This window comes from Heterocephalus glaber, unplaced genomic scaffold, assembly GCF_053883595.1.
Source record: "Heterocephalus glaber isolate CG9 unplaced genomic scaffold, H.glaber_assembly_v1.0 deba00001429, whole genome shotgun sequence".
NCBI lineage: Eukaryota > Metazoa > Chordata > Mammalia > Rodentia > Bathyergidae > Heterocephalus > Heterocephalus glaber.
In genome coordinates this window covers 15,957,288-15,982,773 of record NW_028258294.1, presented here as the reverse complement: position 1 = coordinate 15,982,773, position 25,486 = coordinate 15,957,288, and the positions used below count along the sequence as shown (strand labels likewise).

The 25,486-nt window shown below is 34.5% G+C and overlaps 1 protein-coding gene across 22 annotated transcripts in view; it reads right to left on the bottom strand.

Moving 5' to 3' along the window:
* Cntn5 (contactin 5) overlaps positions 1-25,486 on the bottom strand; it is a 1,206,007-nt gene that overhangs the window by 458,847 nt on the left and 721,674 nt on the right. For all 22 annotated transcript variants that reach the window (XM_087212119.1, XM_087212127.1, XM_087212125.1 and 19 more), the window contains 3 exons: positions 17,929-18,150; positions 1,422-1,545; positions 1,143-1,318 (listed from right to left, as the gene is read on the bottom strand). In XM_087212119.1, the coding sequence (XP_087068245.1) occupies positions 1,143-1,318; positions 1,422-1,545; positions 17,929-18,150 (522 nt within the window). The remainder of the gene's footprint in view (positions 1-1,142; positions 1,319-1,421; positions 1,546-17,928; positions 18,151-25,486) is intronic.

The window sequence follows — 25,486 nt, the reverse complement described above, 5'->3', positions numbered from 1 at the left end:
TTATTAGAAGATCTGTTTTATCATCTCTGTATCTCGTAAAGTAACACATTAATATAAAGGCTGTCTTTCGTTTTTTAGAAATTTTGATAATCAAAAATTTAAATTCAAATAGAATTATTATGGAATAATATTAAAGATGTTCACCTGGCAGCCTACTTAAATTTGGTTTAGGCCCTTTCCCTCAGTGAAATAATTCAAGAATTTATTAACAAGTTCCCACCATCTTGAACCACTAGTGATTATAATTCCCATCGAGCAGGTTATACCACCAGTGGTACAAAATGATCAAATTGCTTTTATCAGTCTTTTCACTAATAAAATTAATAAAAAAGTAGCCTGATGAGACAGTTATGCATGTACCAGCACGTGTCAATCCACACAACAGCAAGAGATTCGAATTACAGCCTGTTGTGAATATGTTAAATCAGTATTTTTAGATCTACTGTAGAAAATGTTTATATTCAAATACATACACACACACACACACACACACATATATACATACAGTCATGCATTGCTTGGAAATGCATCATTTTGCAATTTTGTCATAGTGCAAACATCACATTGTACATTTACACAAACTAATGACATCACTAAGAAATACAATCTTATGAGACTACTCATGTATGTGATTTATTATTGACTGGGACATTATGTTGCACATGAATATACATATATATGTGTAAACATTATGTGATATATTTTTCTCAATATAGTACTTGGAATACCTTGGTACTACAGTAAGAAACTGAAATACCAGCATTTCAGAGGCATTTCTTTGGTTACCTAAGTGTAGTTTTTATGTTCTGAAGAATCTATAGAAAAAGTGAATATAATAGAAGCATAAAAAAGTAGATTTTTTTTTAAAAGCAGAGAGAAACTATTTGAACGCTAAAACTTACTTTCATGAATAGGATCCTAATATCCCACACTAGTACACATGGCTTATATTGTAGATGGCAAATATTTCAGTGATTTCAAAATATCCCAGGAAGAAATACACTCTTTTAGTAATTCTAATTTTTATCATGGTTTTAGTACTATTTTTAAATTTGCAGTTGTAAGCTTTTATTTAACTGAATTTAAAACTGCATCTAGGCATACTATACACATATATATGAAAAATCATATAATTTACTCACAGGCAAACTGAAGTGTGGCTTCTCTACTAAGAATACTTCCAAAACTGTTGGTTGCTAAACACTGATATTGACCAGAATCTTTTGTTTCACTTGGATTACTTATAATGAAGGTGCCATCTATCAAACTGTAGCGATAATCACTTTCCAAATCGATTTGTGTTCCATTCCGAATCCATCTTAGGAAGAAGAAGACGACAATGTAAAAATTACTTACAACATTATGATACTCCCTGGGAAGTTTTTAAGGTTTAAGAAAAGTGATGAATAGTGAATTCTCACCTGTAACTGGGAACTGGGTTGGCACGAACTTCACAATTCAGTGCTACCTTGTTTTCATCAGAATCAGTTGGGAAAATGATACTCTCTGGTTCCTGAACAAACACTGGCCCATAGTCCACACTTTCTGTAAAGACCCAAAGGATGCACTTTAAAATAGCAAAAGATGTTTTGCACCCATATAATTACATTAAAATTTCTTGTTTTTTAAATAAAAAGAAGGAATAGCTGACAAATACATTGTTTTCAGTAAATCATAGACACCTAAAAACATTTGTTATTGGGTAAACAAAATGCTCTTAAAGATACATGTGACAGAAAGACATTTATGAATATTTTCAATGTGTCCTCATTTTCATTTTATAAAACAAACCTAAGAAATATATTAAACAATAAGAAACCTAAACTTTGTAAATCCATTGGAATGTCAAAAATAATATAAAAAGTGACAAACTAATATGGTGCCAATAAGAACTACACATATGAAAAACTTAGTCCTCATGGGTTTTATTTATTTATTTTTTATACTTTTTGTACTGGGGAGCTAAATCCCCTGTCATGGGTTTTATAAGATATTTTTTCTTCACTCATCACTCAAATATTACTTACTTAGTCCTAATGATAGTAGAGTAGAAGAATAATGTTGTAATATAAATAAATGTATTTTCATGGGATAAATATAACCTGTTGTTAAAAAAGTTTAACAAATTAAATGTCAAAATTTAACCATTGGTTTTCCAAAAGGTAAATATACTATATAAGGAGTTCAGAAGCACAAACACATAAGGAAAGAGGCCACACAGGAAAAGCATTTACATTCACTGTTTACTAAATTTCATATTTGAGATTCTATTTAGTTCTTACTCAGAGAAGTCCTTTGAAAAAGACAATTTGAAACTAATGAAAAATTCGTAAAAGTAGTAGGAATAAAAACAGTTCTCAAATGTCAGCCTAGACATGAGTTTAATAATAACTTTGCTGGAGAGATAATGAATAAATGTGCAATGGGGGAATAAGACATGTTAGCATGCAGTTCTGTGAAATGGTACAGCATCATGAGCATCACAAGTGGTGAATTTGGGAAAAAGTAAAACTTTTTTCTTTATTATCATAATTATGTGACAGCTGTACAACAAGATTTCTGAGTCTCAGCACAATGGACATTTTGGGACAGATCTCTGTTATGGGCTGCTGCTTTCTATACTATATGATATTCTGTGCTGTATGATATTTCTTCTATACTATATGATATTTACTAGCATTCCTGGCCTCTACTCACTGGATTCCAAAGTCATCCTTCTCCAGTGAATAATAAGGGAATATATCCACAGGCATTATTAAATGAGCCCTGGTCAAGATCACCCTTATTGGAAATAACTTATTTAGATAACTAAACAGGAAAGAATTCAGGAAATGTATATTTCTGGTATCTATACTAAATGGTTAGACACTAACATCCTCATTGGATAACTGCAATGAAATATCAAGAAAGTGGTAAAAGAATGAATGTTTGAGGAAACTTGAGCTTTAAAAACTACTTAAAAATATGTAAATTGCATAATTAAAAGAATGGATTAGAGTAAATTGATTTTCTCTTTAAAAAATTTTTACTTTTATTAGTATATTTTTGCAGTACATAGTGATTACATACATTGTGGGGAATTGGTACAGGTATAAAACACATCTTAATTCTCTTTCATGCCTTCTTCCTTTTCTCCCTTCCCCCTCCATCTCTGGATCTCCTCTTTAAACACATGTTCTGTCTATACAAAGAAAGAAATGTTTACAATATTCTAAACACACACAGAAAGGGAAAATAAATGATTTAATAAATAGATATGTGGAGGAAATTATCAAAATTTTGTATTTGTTGTCATAGAATAATGCATTATAAGAATTGAGAAAAACACATAAAATAATTCTGAGTTTTTAGGGGAGACTTTAGGGGAGACTTCCCCTAAAAACTACAAATTCGCCACATAGTAGTTAATCCCTCCCCCCGCAGTACTGTGGTTTGAACTCAGAGCCTTCACACTGAGCTGCTTATTCACTTGTTTGTCTGTCTGTTTATGTGATACAGGTTTTTGCTAAGTCACTAAGTTGCTCAAGCTGGGCTCAAACTTGTAATCCTTCGGCCTCAGCCTCCCAAAGTGGTAAGTAATAGCACACCTGATTTAAGTAGTTGATTTTTACCTAGGTTTTTCTGGATGTAAGTTTTATGGTTTGAAAATTATGAAAATAAGACATGATAAGTAAAATTTTATCAGGTATGGAAAAAACAGAAGAAGATTTTCTTAATGATGGGCTGAATGCTAAGAGGATTCCAAGTAACATGTACTCTATTATGACTGCCCATACTTTGAAAGGTGTCTTGCGTTGATGACTGTCAGTTTCCAAACATTGTAGCCCTATTCCCTGACTCCATCATTCTATTTGTTTCTCTGAGACAAGAAGCCAATCCAAATAAAAGCAAATAGAAAACTAAAATAATAATAAAGTATTTATCTGGTCAAGTTAAGCAGTATTTATTTTCTTTCCTCTCCTCTCCTATTTTAGGTGTAAAATTTATTGTCAGGTGTAGAAGAACATGTTATTTAAACCTTTCAGCCCTCAGCAAAGGACAGTAAGTGATGGTTCAATTTCTGTAGAGGTTAGCTTTTAAAACTCTGTAAGAACAAGGCATTATCAATATAGATATACTCAGGTGGATTTTTGGTTCATTCTCCCATGGTAGTGAATTATAACTATGGATTATGATGATGTATTGTTTCAAGTCATGTCCATATCTTTTGTACTTTTTGCTTGATGGAATTTATAGTGCGGGGAGACAGTCTTCAAAACCTATATGATAGTAAGGTATGGCAAATACCTTGACAAGCAATGAATTAGAATCTTTAACCAAATAAAAAACTTTGAGACATTTGTGTGACAGGCAGATGCCATCATACACAATGTTCATTTCTCTTAGGAACAATGTTTTGGTGGTTTTTTAAAAACTTTATTAGACCTTTTATTAATAGACTACTAGATATTTATTTATAGTTGGCTAACCTCACTAGGCTAATTCTTGTCTGTGAAATGTCAAATTTATAGCTTAAGAGGGGGCCTTACTTCAGAACAGGATTATTTAACTATGATAGAGTATGATGAAATTAACACACTCACTTCCAAGTTTACCTCCTCAAATTTCTCATTTTGTTTCTTCATTGTAGACCAGTGTTTCTTACTCATAGTTTATATTGATATGTTCTTAAATATTTATTACATCTACTCACCGTAGATTCCCTTATTTTCCCAATGCAAAGTTCCTGTGTGCTATATTCCATGTTACGTGGTTAAGAATATCTGTTTTTTATTTATATGGGCACTTTGGTTCTTATTTTGTATTTCCATGTGATCACCTCTCACAACAGACTCGCCTAATTAACAGTGTGGCTCTACTTTTGCTCTTTGCTGACAAATTTCTAACCTACCCAGTTGCCTGTTCCCTTTCCCTTGCCTCTGGGAAAGTGGATAATTTAAGGGCTCTGGAGGGGAAATGTATACCACACAAACCTCAGGGTACACAGAAACCTTCAGCCTACCCTTAATTCCCAACAACAATACAAACTAAACATATCCTTTCTTTTCTTCTTTCTAGTCACTGTCAGACCTGAAAATTCTCCTCAGAAAACCTAGTAACATGAATAACAACTTTTTCATCCCCTTTTGGCATACTTGTGGGATTATTAGCTTTTGTATTTAAACTACTTTTGGGTCTTGAGAGTATTAGTTTCACTCACTACAGGGAAAGTACATAGCAAGTGAGAGCTCCTGTTTCTGGGTAGAAGATAGCAGGTCTTCAGTCAAGTAAAATATGGTAGAAATACAAGGAGACTAACTCCTGGTATACTACAGATAGCTTTCTTTTAGCTTTACATCAGAAAACAGGATATGCTATGGCAGCAATGGCAAACCTTTTAGAGCTTTCAGTGATAACAAACAGACTGCTGTGGCTTATGTTCCATGGGTTTGGCATCACTGTACTATGGGATCATCAGCTGTTGCGTATGGCTGTGGCTATGGAGCAATGCAAAAGGCTATTTGTGAAGAGAGGCAATCATACTGAGCAGCATAAACTATAGATGTTTAAACTATGCTTATAAATCAAAAAGTTATAAACATATATTTCTCTTCAGACATAAATCTTCTTACAAACAACTATTTCTGTGGTCATTTTTTAGAAAGATTATGTCTAATGCCAGGCCCCAACCCACCTCGCCTGCTGGCTAGTTTTAATTTACAATCCTGTCTAGTTTATTCATGTAATGTTACCTATACGTATTGGTAATATAATTTAGGTGAAATATCAGCCTATCAAGTTCAATACAATGATAAGAAATATTCTAACAAACTTAGAAGGAAACGATGCAGACACTGAAACTTTGACTGAAGGAGCCTATCTGGAAAAATTCCAATACTATACAAAGGAGACAGATTATTATCTTTTTTTAAAACCCTGCTTTCTTTCAAACAACTGTGTTTTCTTTTTCTAAGCATGAAAGCATATTCTTGACACTTTTTACTTTCCTCTTACCATCAGAGTGATTTCATTATCTTATTATTTTAAATCTGGATGCACAGAAATTCTACAATGACTAGTAGAATTCTATTGCTTAATGGCAGCTTACTGTTAATAAAAAGTTTTAGACTCCATAACAAAAAATAGGAGTTTATTATTTCATTACAATCACTCACACTTGCTACAAGCACGATATATACGTTTCTCAAAATATAATGCCCCATACTCCCTCTTGCCATTATATTATGCCTTTGGGGATATTTTTCATTCAAATTGGGATAGACTTCTACATCCAGAGTATTGTGATCCAGGATTACTTCCCCACTTAGCATCACACTTCCTCATGCCAAACAATAGACATTATGTCCTTCTTCTATGCTACTACAGAATCCTGTACATACTCTCTCATAATAATGGATTGTGCACTTATTTAGTACATCGGTGTCACTTTCAAAAAAACTAGACACATGAAAGAGTCCACAGGTACAGAGTTGTGGAGATGAAAGCAGGCAGAAACAGTTTCCTGACTGTGAACTAAATCAAGTGTTCCTGGCCTTAGTGACTGAATCTCAATATCCCCAACAGTTGTATGAGACAGGTACCTCAAAATGTCATTAAACCTTGCACTTAAAGTAAGAGGGAGCAGGCGGCAGTGCCCAGGAATAAGTTAAACCTAAGAGATAAGCCCAGAGGAGAGTGGACAGTAACTATAAATGCTTTCATCCCATATATACCTGCAAAATAACCCAAATTATAGCATAGATAAGGAATTCTAATGCTCCACAAATCAAAGTCAATAATAGGAACAATAACTTATTCCAGATAAAATATATTTTAAAATCCAGTCTAGTTTAAGAATTCAAAATAAATGTTTTTATTCTCAAAACATAAATAAAGGAATACTTAAAATTATTAAAATTATAAAACACAACAAAGGTAAAAATTAAAAAGTGGAATTGAAAACAAAAGTGATAAAAAATCTTGAAATAAAATATAGCCTGGTAAATTTTTGCCAATTGTAATGCAACCTAGAAATTTAAAGACATTTAAAAGACATGAAAAAGAAATTGTATAGAGGCAGATATTTTACACACAAATGAATATATAAAATATGTATGAATATATACGTATTGGTGAATATTAGTAGAGAAGCAGATTTGAAGGAAAGACAGCAGATTTTGCACCTTTGAAAATTAAGAGGGAATCTTCTCTAAAATTATTGCCTGAGAACACAAAAGGTCCACATTAAGAAATTATATAGTAAATGTGAATAATTAGAAATATAATTTGCAGTTCATTTAAAAAGGAATGGCAAATTTGATTGTAGACTTCTTGTTAAAAGAAAGAATAGCAGAAAACTAAAGTATTATAGAAAACATCAATTTAAATTTTGAAAACCCAGTTATAATATTATTTAAATAAGGAGGCATCATATGAAAAACAAGACACTCAAGGGCCTTCACTTTAAATTTTATGTAAAAATATACTGAAGCAAATATGGCTAAATATGAAAATTTAATAAATGAATAAACATAAAACTTTCATGACATTTCATTTGTGTTAAATATCTCACAATTTTTAATGGAATGAATAAATTATAATACATTTAATATAAACTATTAACAAGTAAAATAGTAGGGATATTAGAATTTTATCTCTTTTACTTAGACCATTCGGCTTTTTCTCTAGCATCTGCTAATGTAATAAATAGAACAAAATGTAAATCTTGTACACAGGATTAAGGAGAACATAGAAGAGTGCACAACAAAGACTGAAATAAACAAATCTTGAGCTAATGTTGGAACTAATTGCCTGAAAAATTATACCAAACAGCCCTACTGAGGTCATGAGTCGCGCGGAACATGCCAAATCAGCCCACTGCAGGCAGGCAGACACCTGGTTCCACACTACAAAGACTACAAAGACGCAGAGGACATTGGACCACCAGACCACAGTATTGAGTCTGGCCACTCCCAGTCCAGAGGTAGGGGCTGATGAGCCGCCATCCCACTGCTCCTGGTCCAGAGGAAGGGGCTTCCCAGCCACCATCCCTCCCGCTGCTCCCAGCCCAGAGGAAAGGGCTTTTGGGCCACCATCCCTACCGCTGCTCCCAGCCCCTGTCCCACCTCTCCCAGCTCAGAGGAGGTAATCCGTTCAGGCATCAACAGCCCCCCCCCCCCGCCCAGTCGAAATGAGAAAACACATAAATAAGTCTCGAAACCAGAATTCCAGATCACCTACAGCAACAAAAAAGGGAAATGAGATGGAACACTCTGATACTCAACCACCTGGACCCACTGAACTGGCAACAAAAGGGGATCTGGAAAAAATGAAATCAGAAGTCATTTCTCAGATAATAGAAGAAATTGTGCTCCTAGAGCAAGACATGATTAATAAATCTAGAGAGGAGTTGAGGAACATGATGGAATCCCAACATAGGAAACAAATGGAATCCATAAAACAGGTGCAAATAGATTTCCAGGAGGTGAAAAACTCCATTCAAAGTCTACACAGCAGAATGAGCCAATGTGAGGACAGAATTTCAGATGAAGAAGATAAGATTGCAATTAATGACCAGGAAAAGAAAAACTCCTTCAAAATTATAAGGGAACGTGAGAAATCAAACCAGCAACTGCTAGATGATGCAAAGAAGAATAACATAAGACTGATTAGAGTCAATGAAGAAACAGGAGAAAGTGCAGATGTCATAAAAAATCTCTTCACAGAAATAATGGCAGAAAAGTTCCCAAGCAGGGGAAAAGAAATTGACATACAGCTAAGTGAGGCATATAGGACTCCAAATAGCCTTGAACAAAAAACATCTACACATAGGCATATAATTGTTAAGATTCCAGAAACTCAACAGAAGAACAAAGTTCTACAAGCAGTCAAAGAAAAGAAACAAATCACATACAAAGAAAAGCTCATCAGAATCACAGCAGACTTCTCAACACAAACCATCAAGGCAAGAAGAGCTTGGAGTGACATATTCCAAGCCCTAAAAGAAAACAGCCTCCAACCCAGATAGATGGACCCTGCAAAACTATCTTTCAAAATGGATGGAGAAATAAGATACTTCCATGACAAAGAGCACCTTAAGAACTTCGTGAATACCAAACCAGCACTCCAAAGAATTTTACACAATATCCTAGGAAAAGACATTGAGGATCACAACCCCAGGAAGCAAAGCAGAATGAACCCATCTGGCATGACAAGAAATTAAATGGAAAGGGGGACAACCCAACAAAAAGAAAAAGTCATGGCAATGACAAGTCAATACGTTTCTGTTACAACTATCAATGTTAATGGTCTCAATTCACCAATCAAGAGAAATAGACTGGCAGAATGGGTCAAGAAGCAAAAGCCAACAAGATGCTGCATACAAGAAACACACTTAATTCAAAAGGAAACTCATAGGCTGAAAGTTAAAGGGTGGAAAACAATACTCCATACAACGGGAACCCGAAAAAAAGCAGGAGTAGCTATCCTCTTGGCAGATCAAGTAGATTTCAAACCAACACTGATTAAGAGAGATGAAGAAGGACACTACCTCCTTGTAAAGGGAACAATCCAAGAGGAAGAAATGACAATCATTAATGTTTATGTATCAAACACTAGTGCACTCAACTATATAAAACAAATACTAACAGACATGAAAAGTCATACATGCACTAATACAATTGTAGTGGGGAACTTCAACACCCCACTGTCACCAATAGATAGATCAACTAGACAAAAAATAAGAATGAAATACTCGAACTCAATCAAACTCTTGAACAAATGAACTTAACAGATGTTTACAGAGTCTTCCACCCCACAAAATCAGAATACACATTCTTCTCAGCTGCACATGGGTCATTCTCCAAAATAGACCACATACTCACACATAGAACATGTTTAAGTAAGTGCAAAGGAATTGAAGTTATCCCCTGTATATTATCAGACCATAGTGCAATGAAATTGGAGATCCATAGCAAAAGAAACTCGAAAAATTTCATAAACACGTGGAAATTGAACAACACACGTCTGAATAACCAATGGGTCACAGAGGAAATTAAAGAAGAAATCAGACAGTTCCTTCAATTAAATGACAATGACAATACAACATATTGGAATCTATGGGACACAAAGAAAGCAGTCTTATGAGGGAAATTCATAGCAGTGAATATGCATATTAGGAAAACAGAACAAGCCCAATAAAACAACCCGATGCTGAACCTCAAGCTTCTAGAAAAAGAAGAGCAGGACAACCCCAGAGCTCATACAAGGGAGGAAATTATAAAGATCAGAGGAGAAATCAATGCAATGGAGACTAAGAGAATGATACAAAAAAAATCAGTGAAGCCCAGAGTTGGTTCTTCAAAAGAATCAACAAAATTGACAAACCCTTAGCCAACCTTGTCAGAAAAAGGAAAGAAAAGGCCCAAATCCATGCAATGAGGAATGAAAAAAGGTGAAATTGCAACAGACTCAGCAGAAATCCAGAGGATCATCAATGCCTACTTCCAGAACCTATACGCCAATAAGATGGACAACACAGAAGAAATGGACAGATTCCTAGATACAAATGAATTAACAAAGTTGAATGAAGAAGACCTAAAAATTCTGAACAACCCAATATCAACCAATTAAATTGAAAATGTAATTAAAAACTTAACAACTAAGAAAAGCCCGGGCCCTGATGGCTTCACTGCTGAATTCTACAAGACATTTAGAGAGGAACTACTGCCACTACTGTTTAAACTCTTCAATGAAATTGAAAGGGAAGCAATACTCCCAAATTCATTCCTGGAAGCAAGCATCACCTTGATCCCCAAAGCAGAGAAAGACCCAACCGAAAAGGAGAACTATAGGCCAATTTCACTAATGAACATAGATGCAAAAATTTTTAATAAGATACTGGCAGACAGAATGCATAAGAACATCAAGAAGATCATACACCCTGGTCAAGTGGGATTCATCCCAGGGATGCAGGGATGGTTCAATATACGCTAACCAATCAATGTAATACACTATATCAATAGAGCCAAGGACAAAAACCATATGATTATCTCCATAGATGCAGAAGAAGCATTTGACGAAATCCAACATGCATTTATGATAAAAACCCTACATAAAATTGGAATAGATGCCCTCTACCTCAAATTGATAAAAGCCATCTATGCAAAACCGACAACCAATATCATATTAAATGGTCAAAAGCTGAAATCCTTCACACTAAAATCAAGAACAAGACAAAGATGTCCACTATCACCACTCTTGTTCAATATAGTTCTGGAAACATTAGCCACGGCAATTAGACAAGAGAAAGAAATAAAAGGAATAAAGATAGGAAATGAAGAAGTCAAATTGTCATTATTTGCAGATGACATGATACTCTATATAGAAGACCCCAAGAACTCCACCAAAAGTCTTCTAGACTTAATAACCAAATTCAGTCAAGTAGCTGGTTATAAGGTAAACACAGAAAAAAACCCAATAGCTTTCCTCTACATGAATGATGGACTCACTGAGAGAGAAATAGGACAAATAATTCCTTTCACAATAGCACCCAAAAAACTGAAATACCTAGCAATCAACCTAACGAAAGATATCAAAGACCTCTTCTCTGAAAACTATGACACTCTGTAAAGAGAGATTGAAGATGATATCAGAAAATGGACAGACATCCCCTGCTCCTGGGTAAGAAGGAATAATATAGTGAAAATGGCCATAGTTCCAAAACTGCTATATAGATTCAATGCAATTCCAATTGAGATCCCTGCAGCATACTTTATGGACCTTGAGAAAACAATCCAAAAATTCATTTGGAACAAGAAGAGACCCAGAATAGCAAAAGCAATTCTCGGCAACATAGACATGGCAGGGGGTTTTTACAAGCCCCAACTTGAAACTATACTACAAAGCTACTATGATAAAAACTGCATGCTACTGGCAAAGAAACAGACCCTAGGACCAGTGGAACAGATTAGAAGATGCAGAAACAACTCCAGACACACTCAGCCATCTCATCTTCGATAAAGGAGCCAAACACCCTCACTGGAGAAATGATAGCCTCTTTAATAAATGGTGCTGGAAACATTGGGCTTCAACTTGCCAAAGATTAAAACTAGACCTTTATCTCTCATCATGTACTAAAATCAAAATGGATTAAAGATCTAAATATTAAAATAGAAACTCTGAACCAGTTGGAACAGAGGTTAGGTAGAACTCTTGAAGACATCAGTGTAGGAAAGGATTTTATGAACAAAACCTCAGTTGCCTGTGAACTAACACAAATAATCAACAAATGGGATCTCTTCTTATTAAAAAGCTTCTGCACACCAAGAGAAATCACCAGCAGTGTGAAGAGACAACGCACAATGTGGGAAAAAATCTTCACCTGCTCTTCCTCAGACAAAGGTCTACTATCTCGAATCCATAAAGAACTTAAAAAGATCAGACCTCCCAAATTTAAAGCCCCAATCAAAAAATGGGCATCTGAAATGAACAGACATTTCTCAGACAAAGAAGTAGAAATACCAAATAAATACATAAAAACTTTTCAACATCACTGGTCACTCAAGAGATGCAAATGAAACAATGCTGAGATTTCACCTCACTCCAGAAAGAACGGCTGCTCTCAGGAAATTAACCAATAACAAATCCTGGCGGGGCTGTGTGGAAAGAGGAACCCTGCTCCACTGCTGGTGGAAGTGTAGACTGGTGCAAGCACTGTGGAAATCAGTATGGAGATACTTCAAAGAACTAGGACTGGAAGTCCCATTTGACCCCGCTATTCCACTGCTGGGGATCTTCCCCAAAGAATTAAAAGAATCATACCACAGTGATATATGTGCACCCATGTTCATAGCAGCACAGTTTGTGATAGCTAAAACTTGGAAACAGCACAAATGCCCATCAACTGGAGACTGGATAAAGAAAATGTGGTTTTTTAATAAAATGGAGTACTACTCGGCCATAAAGAATGAGAAATTAGAGACATTTATAGCTAAGTGGATGCACATTGTGGCAATACTCTTAAGTGAAATAAATAGGACATACATGTATAAATACTGAATAGTTTCTCTGATGTGACAAACTGAAAGTGTAAATAAGGACTAAAATGTATAATAGGTAATGTGAAATAGGAAGAAAAGGGGCAAAGGAGAAGCAAATGTGAGGGCTAGGGGAAAGGATAAAAGGGAATGGGATTAATATGAGAAAATGGAAAAATAGGAACAAAATCTTTGTAAATAGGGAGGAATGGAGGGGTTGAAGGGAGGGCTGGGCAAGGGTGAAAAATAAGAACCAAGAGAGATTATGTAAAGGTGCAAATTCCAATGATGAATGTCATTGTATTGTATACCTAAAATGTACCAATGATTAGAATGAATAATTGATAATGCAAAATAGGAAGGAAGGTCCAAAGGGGTAGGGATAGTGGGAGAGGCAGGGGAAAGGAAAGAAGGGAAAGGAAAAATGATGAGAAATGGAAAAATTGGAAATAAAGTCTTTGTAAATAGGGAACGGTGGAGGGGGTGAAGGGAGGGCTAGGAATGGGGAAAAAATAAGAACCAAGATGCATTATGTAAAGGTACAATTCCCAATGAGAAATGTAATTGTGTTGTATACCTAAAATGTACCAATAAAAGAATTAAAAAAATATTATACCAAACTATGGTAATGATCAAAAGGTAACAAAATTGAAATAGATACAATGCAAGATAGAAATTTTAGAGCTCTAAGAGTATGGGAAATATCTGTATAAAATATAGAATTATGGTAAAAGTCTTAGAGAAGTTAAAGAAGATGTGGTTGTTTTTTTTTTTATAAAATGGAGTACTACTCAGGCATAAAGAAAGAGAAACTAGAATCATTTATAGCTGAATGGATGCATATTAAGGCCATACTCTTAAGTGAAATAAATAGGACACACATGTGTAAATACCGAATAGTATCTCTAGTGTGAGAAACTGAAAGTGTAAATTAAGGATGAAAATGATTAAAATGAATAATTGATAGTTTGAAATCGGAAAAGGTCCAAAGGGGTAGGGGTGGTGGGAGGGGAAGGGGAAAGGGAAGAAAGGAAAGGAAAAATTATGAGAAAGAAAAAATGGAAACAAAGTCTATGTAAATAGGGAAGGGTGGAGGGGGTGAAGGGTGCATAGGTAATGGGGGAAAAATAAGAACTAAGATACATCATGTTCAGGTACAAACACCCAATGATAAGTGTAAATGTATTGTATACCTAAAATGTACCAATTAATATATAAATAAAAAAGAAAATAAACAAAAGCTAAATACTTTATATCTCACTGTTTCCATTGGTTAGGAAACCAAACATAGTTTAAATAGGTGCTTAAATCCGTATCTTTCAAAAGGTGGGATAGTAGCTCCATTCCAAGTGTCAAATAGGCACAGATCCATATGTGAACTCACTCTTGATTATTGGCGGGATTCAGTTTCTACTGTTGGACTGAGTGCATTGGGTGCTCAAGATCTGTGGGCCAGAGGCCATTCTCAGTGGACTTCTCAAGAGGAGAGCTCCCAGCATGAACTGACTTCTATAAGCAAGAGCAAACCAAAGAGGAAACAAGAGAAAACAAGACAGAGCCACAGTGTTTTGTAACCCACTGTTCAAAATCATACCCCATTACGTTTGCTACAATTTGTTCTCCAGAAATAATAGCTGTAGTCTCAAGTGCAGAGATTACAGTGTAAGAACCAGGAGGTGCGAATCACTGTGAGCCATTTCAGATACCTGTACTTCCTGCAGCTGTCACCATATTTGTTTTAGATTTTTTAGAATTAAATACCCTAAAAGTTTTGGTTCTCTATATTCCTAGTATTTTCCTACTGTTATCCTCACTTGGTCTTCAGAGGCAAGTGCTACAAGTTCATGTTGAAAATTGTTCTTGAGAAATGTATGCATATATTGTTTTATCTAAATGACTTACTATATGTAATATTTAATAATTATCTTTCTAAGTTAAATCATATCCATTTAGTTTCATAAAGATATAATCAGTTTATTTTTAACTATATAAGTTTTCAATTGGGGAAAAAAACCTACAATTGATGTATATAATTTCCTTACCGATAGCTGCAATTTTTCAGTTTTCACTTATATTAAACTTAAATTACAGTGAATGTACATTTTATTTTATTTTGTATATGTATGGGAGAGTTTCACCAGGGTAAATATCCAGGAGTGACATTGCTTCCCTAAATTGCTCTGCCAACTGGGATTTTACATTTCTCACAAAAGTCGGTGTTCCATCTATGGTACTTCTTGGCTTAACTCTGAGCAGGAGTGGGAAGACTTTGTATTCAAGGTCCGTTAGTTTTCTCATTTTTCACAAGAGCATGTCAGCTTCTGGTTTACTCTCTATCAAGGCTAAAGGGAATTACCTGACAAAAGCCATATGTCAGACTCTTGTCAGAGAGAAAGAATTCAAAGTCACATCTAGCCAAGATCTATCAAATGATGAGTGGAGAAAACAATAGTTATGGAAAATTACTTAGAAAATATTCAAATTATCCATTCCTCCAGATATTCTAAAATATGCTTAAAATAGATCAGCAGAAGACTTAAACTATATTAAATTGATTCTAAGACTAGGGCCTTGCTACTTGAAGTATAATCCACAGAGCAGCAGTAGCATCTACAGCTTTTTACAAACAAGGTAGTCTGGTCCTACTTCTATTTTTGAATGGGGATCTATATTGTAACAAGATTCTTAAATGATTCTTGAATATATTTATGATCATAGATCACAGATTTATAGAATTATTTCTTTTGTTTTTGTTATTTGGGTTTAAACTGCCAATACTGAAAAGGTTGAAACTTATTATTTATACAGTAAAAATAATGTTCAGATCACTGGCGTGTATCAAATAATAAACTCTTCATGAGGGCCCTTCAGAAAAATCTGGCTAGTTTCAAAAACAGTTGTGCTTCGATTGAGTAACTATTCTAGTTTGAAATTTTAATACTAGGAGACTGAAGCAGAAGGATTGCAAATTTGGGCACCTTTGCAAAACTTTGTGTCAAAAAACCTAAAAAGTACTGAGGATATATAGCTCAGTGCAAAGGTCCAGAGTTCAATCCCAAGTACTGCAAAAAAAAAAGTTTGATTATTATGTAATATATAATGACTATACTGTTTGCTTCCTTGGCTACTAATCACCAAAAATGGAATCAACATCTGATAGTTATATAGAGAACTAGTATAATAATAGGCATTAAAAATAGACACTTTGCATCGATCAGTCTCATGCCTTGCTCTATCTTGTGCCCAAATGTTTGTTTTCATAATTTTCATGTGTTTTAATTCATATTTTCTAACTGTATTTCATATATCTTTGTGAGGTCCTTAACTTCCATTTGGAAGAAGAGAATAAAAGAGGAAAAGATTGGTTGGTAGGAAATTATATCAACCATAAGTAGCTCATAGTGTGAAAACTCAATGTATTGTACCTTCACATCATCCCATAAATGACACAAATCTAAAGAACACAAAACTCAACATAACCCAGCCTATTTACGGCATTAAATTTAATACAATGGGAATGTAAAATTTATACTAATATGTATTTTGAAAAATAAAATGTATTTGTAGGGTGCTATCACCATGCACCAATAAAATTTAACTGCCAACATTAAAAGATGATGATCCACAGGGGAAACAATTTGTATAATCAGGAGGAATGATTTGCCTATGCCTAGCACCAAAACTGAACTGGTATTTGAATTTTTAACATTAGAATCTTTCTAAATATTTAGATCTTACAAAATGTATGTTTGAATATTTAGTCCTTCATCAGTCATAACTGAGATCTAGCCCAAAGTATATTGGTCTTAAAGTCAGTAGATATTGAAATGAAAACCAGTTACCCTATTATCAGTGTGACCTGATAAAAGATGCTTATCTAGCCCTGAGTTATCACTCATGTACAGGACATTACAAATATCCACCTCACTTATTTGTTGAAGAACCCCAATGAGATTAGCTATATACATGAGGCAGGCACAGAGCCTGGTAATTATTAGGTGTTAGTGTATTACTCTGATTGTTAATGAACCTGATTTTATTTTATTACGTCCAATCATGACAATGTTAGAAAATATTTAGAAAATGTTTTTCAAACCATAATATCAATAGCTGAAGAGCACTTCTGAACTTAACAAGTATCTTATTTTCTGCTCAAAAATAATGATAATCAGTATGAGCATACATCTTCGTGTATTTTACTTACTTTCAAAGAATATTTATGTAGAGATAAAATCATTGAATTGAACAATATGACTCTTTGAAATCTATTAATATTCAATGCCAAACTGCTATTCAAAAACATGTAGCTTTTCTCTGAGTGTACTTATCTTAATCCTAAAGCATCATTGCTATTGAATATAATTAAATAATTAAACACATAAAATATCGTGAGAGCTATTAAGAACAGAAAGCAAACTTATGACCAAGACAGCCTTAATATTCTACTCAACTTAATAACATTTATTTTTTTCCTGACTATAGTCTTCCGACCTGCCTTTTTCTTAGAACATTTAAAAAATTTGCAATTCTCAATTCATTCTCTGCCCCTTTGAGATTTCAATAATCTCCCAGTCTCTTGCCATTTTTCACAAAGCACCAGTACCTGTCTCGAGGTGTGTGTGAGTTACCCATTTGAAATGCAGTTAAGAAACATAGAAGAACCACCCTGGCTTTGTGAGAGGATAGGACCTTAACTTTCATATGTACCAATTAACAAACACAGATGGGCTTATGACACTGACCAAGCCCTGCTCTAAAGTCCAAATTGCCTAACTCATTTTACCTCTAAAAATTTATTTTGCCTTCTGTTACAGCACAGTTGAGTTCAGTCTCTCTCTCCTGTGTTAAGAGTCTTGTTCAAGTCTTCCTGGCTTGTTTAGCTCCATCTATGTAAATTTTCTTTCATACTTACCATCTTGTTTGAAGGCATCTGAGGAGTGGTAGAGGTTGATGGGGGAATAGTAATGTTGAGCTGCCCCGCGCCAACTTGGTGAAGAAACACTCAATGTCCCTAAAGAAGGACTGCTGTACCATGGTCTGGTCTTTGATCCAAAGAGAGATGAGGATGAACTTTTCTTGATTCTTAGCAAAGCAGCATATGAAGTTGGGAGACCAGGAAGACCTTTGGAATATTCTATAAAAGAAAATAATGATATAAATGAATTCTGAGTAGACTGGTTGCTTTACCACCAGTAAAAACGGTTTATTCTGCAGATATTGTCAAAATTATCCTTGAGCTTGCAATCAAATTCAAACTCCAGCAAGAGTAGAAAAATATTAAATATTACTTATATATTTTTTAATCTTTTTAAATATTCAACTGGCTTTAATAGCCTTCAGTAAGAAAGGGAGATTGAAAATCCGTATTAAGGAGGAAATAGGGAAGAAAAGAGTACTAGAAAGAGAAAGAAGAGAGGGAAGGAATAGAAGAAAAGGAACTAAGGAAGCAAGGCTATCAAAATGCTCACCCTTTCATGGACAGGACTATTTAGGAGTCAACCATTTGAATTTTCCTTACTATCACAATATGCATTCCCTGTATATTAGAACTATTTTTTATTATTCTTTCATTTTTATTTGTATATGTTTACAGTAGATAATTATTACATTCATTGTGGGGCATTGATACATGTATATAACACATCTTAATTCTTTTTATTTCTCCTTCCTCTATCCCTTCTCACCTCCTTCCATCTCTAGGTCTCCTTCTCCTTTGCAAAAGATCTATATTCCTGTTTTCTATTATCTTTCATTTTGCTCTTTAAATCTTTATGTTTTAGATTTCTGATATAAGATATTCCATTTAGGCTCACGTGTCTTATTTCACTTAGTATTATGATCTCAAGGTGCATCATTTTCCAAAACTGATTCAAAATTATTCTTAATGGCAGACATTATACACAATGGTAGTCCATTGTGTATAAACAGCATATTTTCTATATCAATTCATCACTTGATGGACATATTGGCTATTTCCAAAATTGATTATGAGTTGTGCTACTAAAATTGTGGTTATGACTGAATCACTGTAATATGATGTCTAACTCTTTTGGGAAGACACCTGGAAGGGGAATGCCTGGGTCAAATGAAACACTTATTTTTATTTTTTGGAGAAATCTCCATTTCAATTTCAATAGTGGGTTATTAGTTTATTTCCCAACAAAAAATGTAGAAGTGTTCCTTTTTCCTCACAGCCTCTCCAGAACTTGTTATTTTTTGATTTTTTTGATGATCAACATCTTCATTATACATGTCTTTCACTTCTTTGGTTAGCTGAGTTCCTAAGCATTTAATTTTTTGAAGCTGTTATGAATGATATTGTTTGCCTAATTTCTTTCTTGAAGGGTTCAATATTGATGTACAGAAACACTATTGATTTTTGATTTTGTATCCTGCTACTTTGCTGAATTTATTAGTTTCTAGGAGTCTTTTGATGAAGAGTTTTGTGTCTTCTGTATAAAAAATTATGTCCTCTTTAAGGATAATTTTGCCTTGTTTCTTTTCTATTTGTATCCCTTTTATTTCTGTCTCTTGCCTAATCTGTCTGGCTACAATACTGAACAATGGTAATGGTGCTAATAGTAGACACACTTGAGGCTGAGGAAGGAGGATTATAAATCTCTGTCTTGCTTGGGCAACTTAATGAAACTCTGTCTCAAAATAAAAGATACAAAATAAACAGCTGGAGATGTAGCTCAGTGAAGATGCTCTGGTTCAATCCTCAGTGCTGAAAAAAATGAGCAATTATGAAGAGGATTTTTTATGCCTAATATCAATTTAACTGGACTATTTATTGATCTTGGAAATATTTCTGAGAACTAAGTAGTTTTGTTCAGAGTATCTGACATTTGAACTCAATAGCTGCTAATATTTTAAGATAAAAAGTTTGTCAATAAGCTTTCTCATAATTAAAATTACTTAGAATCTTTATACTGTCTCATAAAGATATTTTGGAATGCAAGAAGCATTTCTGTGATTTGAAAATAACACGTTAAGTGTTAAGCATCACATTAAGTTTAGCATTTTCTATACTGTGAAACTGTAAATATGATTTCTCTGAAATTCAAAAATATATATTTTTAGATGTTTTTCATACTTAAAATCGGCAATCGGCATGATACGTGTAGTCCAAACCTATGAGGAGTTTAGAGGTTCATGTTCCTTAGTCTTTGCTGTTCAACCACAAGTCTGGTGAAGGTGGATAAAATTATCTAAAAACAGCTACAGACTATGGGTACACATAAAATCTCCTTTAAAGCCTGGAATTAAATGCAGGTTTGGGCACCAAGAGGTGTAAGGTAATGAAAAGAGAATGAGTTTTCCTTTAAGGTACTTTGTAGTTGTAGTTTCTAAACCTATTCATTTCTCAGAGCAATCTGCTGTTTAGTGTTTTAAATGCCTGCCCTGCTCATTTATTTTGAAAAAGAACCACCTCAGGTTTCTGTTAAATATTAAAATATGAGAATATGGTTTACAGTTCTTAAAGCTAGATAAAGACAATCAGTAGAAAAATAAAAAGACCATAATGAGGTTTGAAAAAGCCAGGGTCATCACTGTGTTTGTAAAATACGTATGTGTATATGTGTATATCAGTATATGTGTGTACACATGTACTTGTGTATGTACGTACATGTATACACACAGACAACTTTCACACTGTCCAGAAGATACAGAAATTGGCTTATACCACTCATACAGAGATGAGCCAAATGGTAATTTGGCCTTGTGCTCCACACCAAGGCTTCATTTGTTATGTAATCAGTTGCATCTGTTGCAGTAGAGGTTTTCTTTCCATCAATTAATGTGAACTCAAAGCTGTTACTAGAAATCTGGCAATGTATTCATTTATTCATGCATTCAGCAAACACAACTGTGAACTTTGTATGTGCCAAGTGCTAGGGACACAGAGGTGAATGGAGTATTTCTCCAGGCTTCAGTGAGATTCAGGAAGCTATGGGCTCCCTGCCATGGTTGAGACGTTGTCTCATTCAGCTTACAGCCGCCAGAAAATGCATTCTAGAGGAAATTCTATCTTAACTGAGTCCTGAGCATCCGTTAACAATTAAGTCAGGAAAGCCAGTGGCTGGAAAAGGGAGGTGTTGTAGCCAAAGGAAGATGAGTTGTTGTAAACACTTGTAAAGGAAAGGCAGTGCAGTGTGCTTAGTGGATTAAAAAAAAATCAAGGATACAGTGTATGATAGAGGGAATTCAAAGGAGGTGTAAGGATAAGTATGGGCCAATGTTGAGATTCTTTGTATAACCTGCTCATTCAGTACAATTTTAAACTGGGAGAAATGTAAGTTTTAAGGACATCATTCTGGCTCCAGTGTGATTCTAGAATAAGACAAAAAGAAGACTATTCCAGGACCTAAAGCTATAATGCAGGAAAAGATCAATAAGGAACAGGGAGGTGATAACATAGTATGTGGTGATAAAATCACTAAGATTACTGTCTGATTAGATTGGGAGCATGTAAGAAACTAGGGATGATCTATGACACTAAAAGATTGGTAAGAATGAATGCAGGAGAATGCCTGTACTTGAAGTAAAAGGTCATGAATTCCATGTTAGACAATTGAGGACCCTTGGCATGCATTTTCAAGATTCTGAAAATGTAAGGGAAATATAAGATTGCCATATTAAATGATAATCAAATATATGGTTATGAAAACTGTGTGAACAGGTAAGTTTGCCAAGGAAGCATATAAAATAAGTAGTATGTTGAATATGTAATCTTAGGGATCATCAAGATTTGGGAGAAATAGCAGAAATAGTTGAACCTGGAAAGAGAAGGAAAAACAGGATGCCACTGAAGGAAAGGGAAATGACTATCCCAGATCAGATAAGAAAAGAGTCAAAACCCAGTGCAGAGACCAAGTGTGCAGGTGGCCACCCCACAGAAAGGGGGCACCCAGCCCTAAAAGACACCTGCTTTCTCTACACATCAAGAGGAAAAGATGTGCAAGTGAGATCAGAACCAATGGGTGAAGAGGCTCTCTACAGTGCCATTTCCACTGGACATTTGGGTCTGGGGCTTAGCTTGTGGCTTCCATCAGTCTCCAGATTTTAGTATAACAATCATTCATTGAGGCTGGTGCCAGTCTCAGGAGTATTTTCAACTCTCCTCAATGCCCTCTTAGCTGCCCAGCCTCTTTGTCTTACATCTCTAGTTTCTACACTCAATTCCAATTCTAGGGACCCTCAGGTCTACAAAAATCCATATACTAGCAACAATAAATGGGAGAAAGAGGCTTCAATTATTTATAGGACTTGGTTTAACCTTTCACTTTGGGGGACTAAATTTATATAACAAGTGAAACTGTTGAAGATAAAACATGCTTGCACTTTCTTCCTATGTTTAAATTAATCCTCAGTTGTTTCATTGGCTGCAAATCCCACTAGTTTAAACCCAACTATCAACATACTCTGCTGCTAAGCTAGAGAGAGAACATAAAATCATACTTTTTTGTCTCAGGTTATGACATTTAAGCTCAAGTGAGCTTCCAGGAAGTACTACCACATCTCCTTAGTACATTTACTTTCCTACTGTTCATCTTAAATAACATAGGTCTTATACTTTCTCCTCAAATGCACACCTTTTGGACCTTCATTTTTGACAAAATGAGAAAAACCAGAAGTGATAGTCCCTCATGTGCTCCCACCAGCTGCAGCTACACCCACACACTCTACCTTGTTTTCTAGGGTGTGAGTGGGGTCATATGAATGCACTCCCTGTGCATCTGCTGAAGGCCAACCCTTCTCTGTCTACTGAATCCTATTCCATCCCATCTTGACTGCTTGAGGACATCTTTCCAGAAATTTACTCAGCATCTCTTTTGTATCTGTTAGATTGGTCCTATAACTTCAAAAGTTTCTCTCACATTAAAAAAAAGCTATACTGACCTTACCATTCCTCCTATTTTCCTTTGCATTCATGACTCTCTAAAAAGAGATATGAATGGTTAATGCATTTAGTTCTTCTGATTCTCTCTTGAACCTATTCCAAGTCAACTTGTTTGTACCACTCCACGTTTCTTTTCAATATTAAAAATTAAAAACCAATTGCTAAATCTAAGGACAACTTTTCACTATACTAGGCCTACTAGCAGTGTTTGACAATGTTAATCATCTCCTTTTTCAAAAGCATCTTCACATGATTCCCTAGACTAATGTGTTTTTTCCTATCTCACTGACCGTTATTTATCTCCTTTGCCAGTTCTTTGTCCTTCAACTTTAAAACATTAGTGAACTTTAGGAAGCATCTCTTCCCAATGAAAATGATCTTAACAATGACCTTCTTAATAAACATCAGTTCCCTCCTAGATGAACTCCATCTGTACCCAGAGTTAGCTCTGGGTCTTTGATATCCTGTGTATTTCTTTATGCTCTAATTCCTACAGTTAATTCTTTACTCTCCTTTAGTGGCTCTTCATCTCCTAACAATTTTCTGACCTCTGTTACTGAAGAGTATCTTCTAATATATATCACCTGACAAATCATACACAAGACTTAAGACGCGTTTTTATTCAACTCCACTGGGGTCACTAAAGAAAATGTTGAACACGGGACTTCAAAGATGCCCAGTGAAAGTAATTCTGAGAAACACACTGCTGGGCACAGGAATGGATTTTGTTATATGTATATAATTCCTTGCTTTCTTTCAGCAAAGTCAAATATTTTTTACTTCATTCCTTTTTCATTCAGCATAGATTTTTTTCAATAGTTACTTATTGAATTCCCACAGTGTGTCAGGAACTGGGGATATAGTTATGAGTAAACCATAACTGGTCCCTGCCTTTAGTGGTCCCTGTTCAAATTCACAGTTTGGAAGTATCACCAATTGTTAATGCATTAGTGGAGGAAAAGTAAACAGATTTTAGTTTTTAGCTATATAAAATTAAGAAGCATGATACAAGTAATACCCTGAAAGGAAATAACAAGAAGGAAAAGTAAAATCAGATTTTAGTTTGTAACTATATAAAATTAAGAAGTTCGATACAAGTAATACCCTGAAAGGAAACAACAAGAAGGAAAATTGAAGAAAACAGTGCCTTGAGAAGAAACTTGGCAACATTTACTTTTACAACAGTGTCATCTTGCCTCATTTGCTGGGAATAAAAACTTTTATTGGATTTGGGAATACATCTTTCTTTTACACTCAGCATATTTTTTTGATGGAGATTTTTGAGAGATACTGTGTCAGGAAACTTATTTGCAGCATAGGTAGTTTTCAAAAACAAACTATTTATTTAAACTAGGAAATTACCTCATAACTGCTCTATACCTTTGATCAATACATGGATAACTCTATGCCTTAGTTTCCTTGCTTTTAGAATAAGGATAGCAATAGGTTCTTCTTTATATATTGTTATGAAAGCAAACAAAATAATACACATAGATAACTAGAACTGTGCTTGTTTGATAGTAATAGCCCAATAAATGAGAGCATAAATATGTTTTATTATTTGTTGGTTAGTTATTACTCTGTACCATTGTTTGGTTGGTATAACTGAATATTAATCTTGCCCCTTTCAGCTGTAATTAGGTCACAAAATTAGAATATTAATGAAAATTTCAATTTTAAAAGAGGAGCTGAAAGAGTGGATAAAGAACTAATAGAATGGGTCATGGGAAGGGAAAAATAAAATTTACATTTTCCTAACAGATGTATTCCCATAAGTAAATTCTCATGAAAAAAATTGACCACTGACAAAAACCTCTGAATTACAGAAAACCTAATAGTTATATATTCTTTGGATTATACTCATTATGTTCTCCATTTTCCTTAGCAGGGGTTGAAAAGAAGAATGACTTCTTTCTTCTCAGAGAAAAGTCTTCAATAGCTGCTCAATCTTTTAATAAATACCATTGTTGACAATATCACCAGAATCTAGTTATACACTATTTACTTCTTCTTCTATTTTCTCACTTCATATAGATCAGACCTTAGGAAATGTGCCTTACAATTATTTCTAAAGTGGACCAGAGATTTGGCAATAAAACTCAATTAACCCAGTGGTCTCACAACATGAAATTCCAGCTGGGAGATGGGTAGGAGTAAATATTAATTCCTTCATTAAATATTTCCTGATCAAATGACCCTGGGATCACTGAACATAGATTATTTAATAAAATAGTACTCTATTAAGTCTGAATGACATTGTCGCAATTTACAATCTTGAAAATGTATGATGCTTTCTCATTGCATGAAAGGTCATTTTATAGGTAACGTAAGGACTGAATGTTAATAATATCAATATAGTGAATTTGAACATGTAGAACTAGAATTCCTTATGGCAATACTTATAAATAAAAGAAAATATCAAAATGATAAGAGACATATTTTAAATTAATCTCTTCATATTTTAATTATTCTTGAATTTTCTGATACCAGTTAAAATTCATAAAACTGTTTATGTTTGTAAGTGTGAGAAATATGATGACAAAGAACTTTAATGCTCTTAAATATT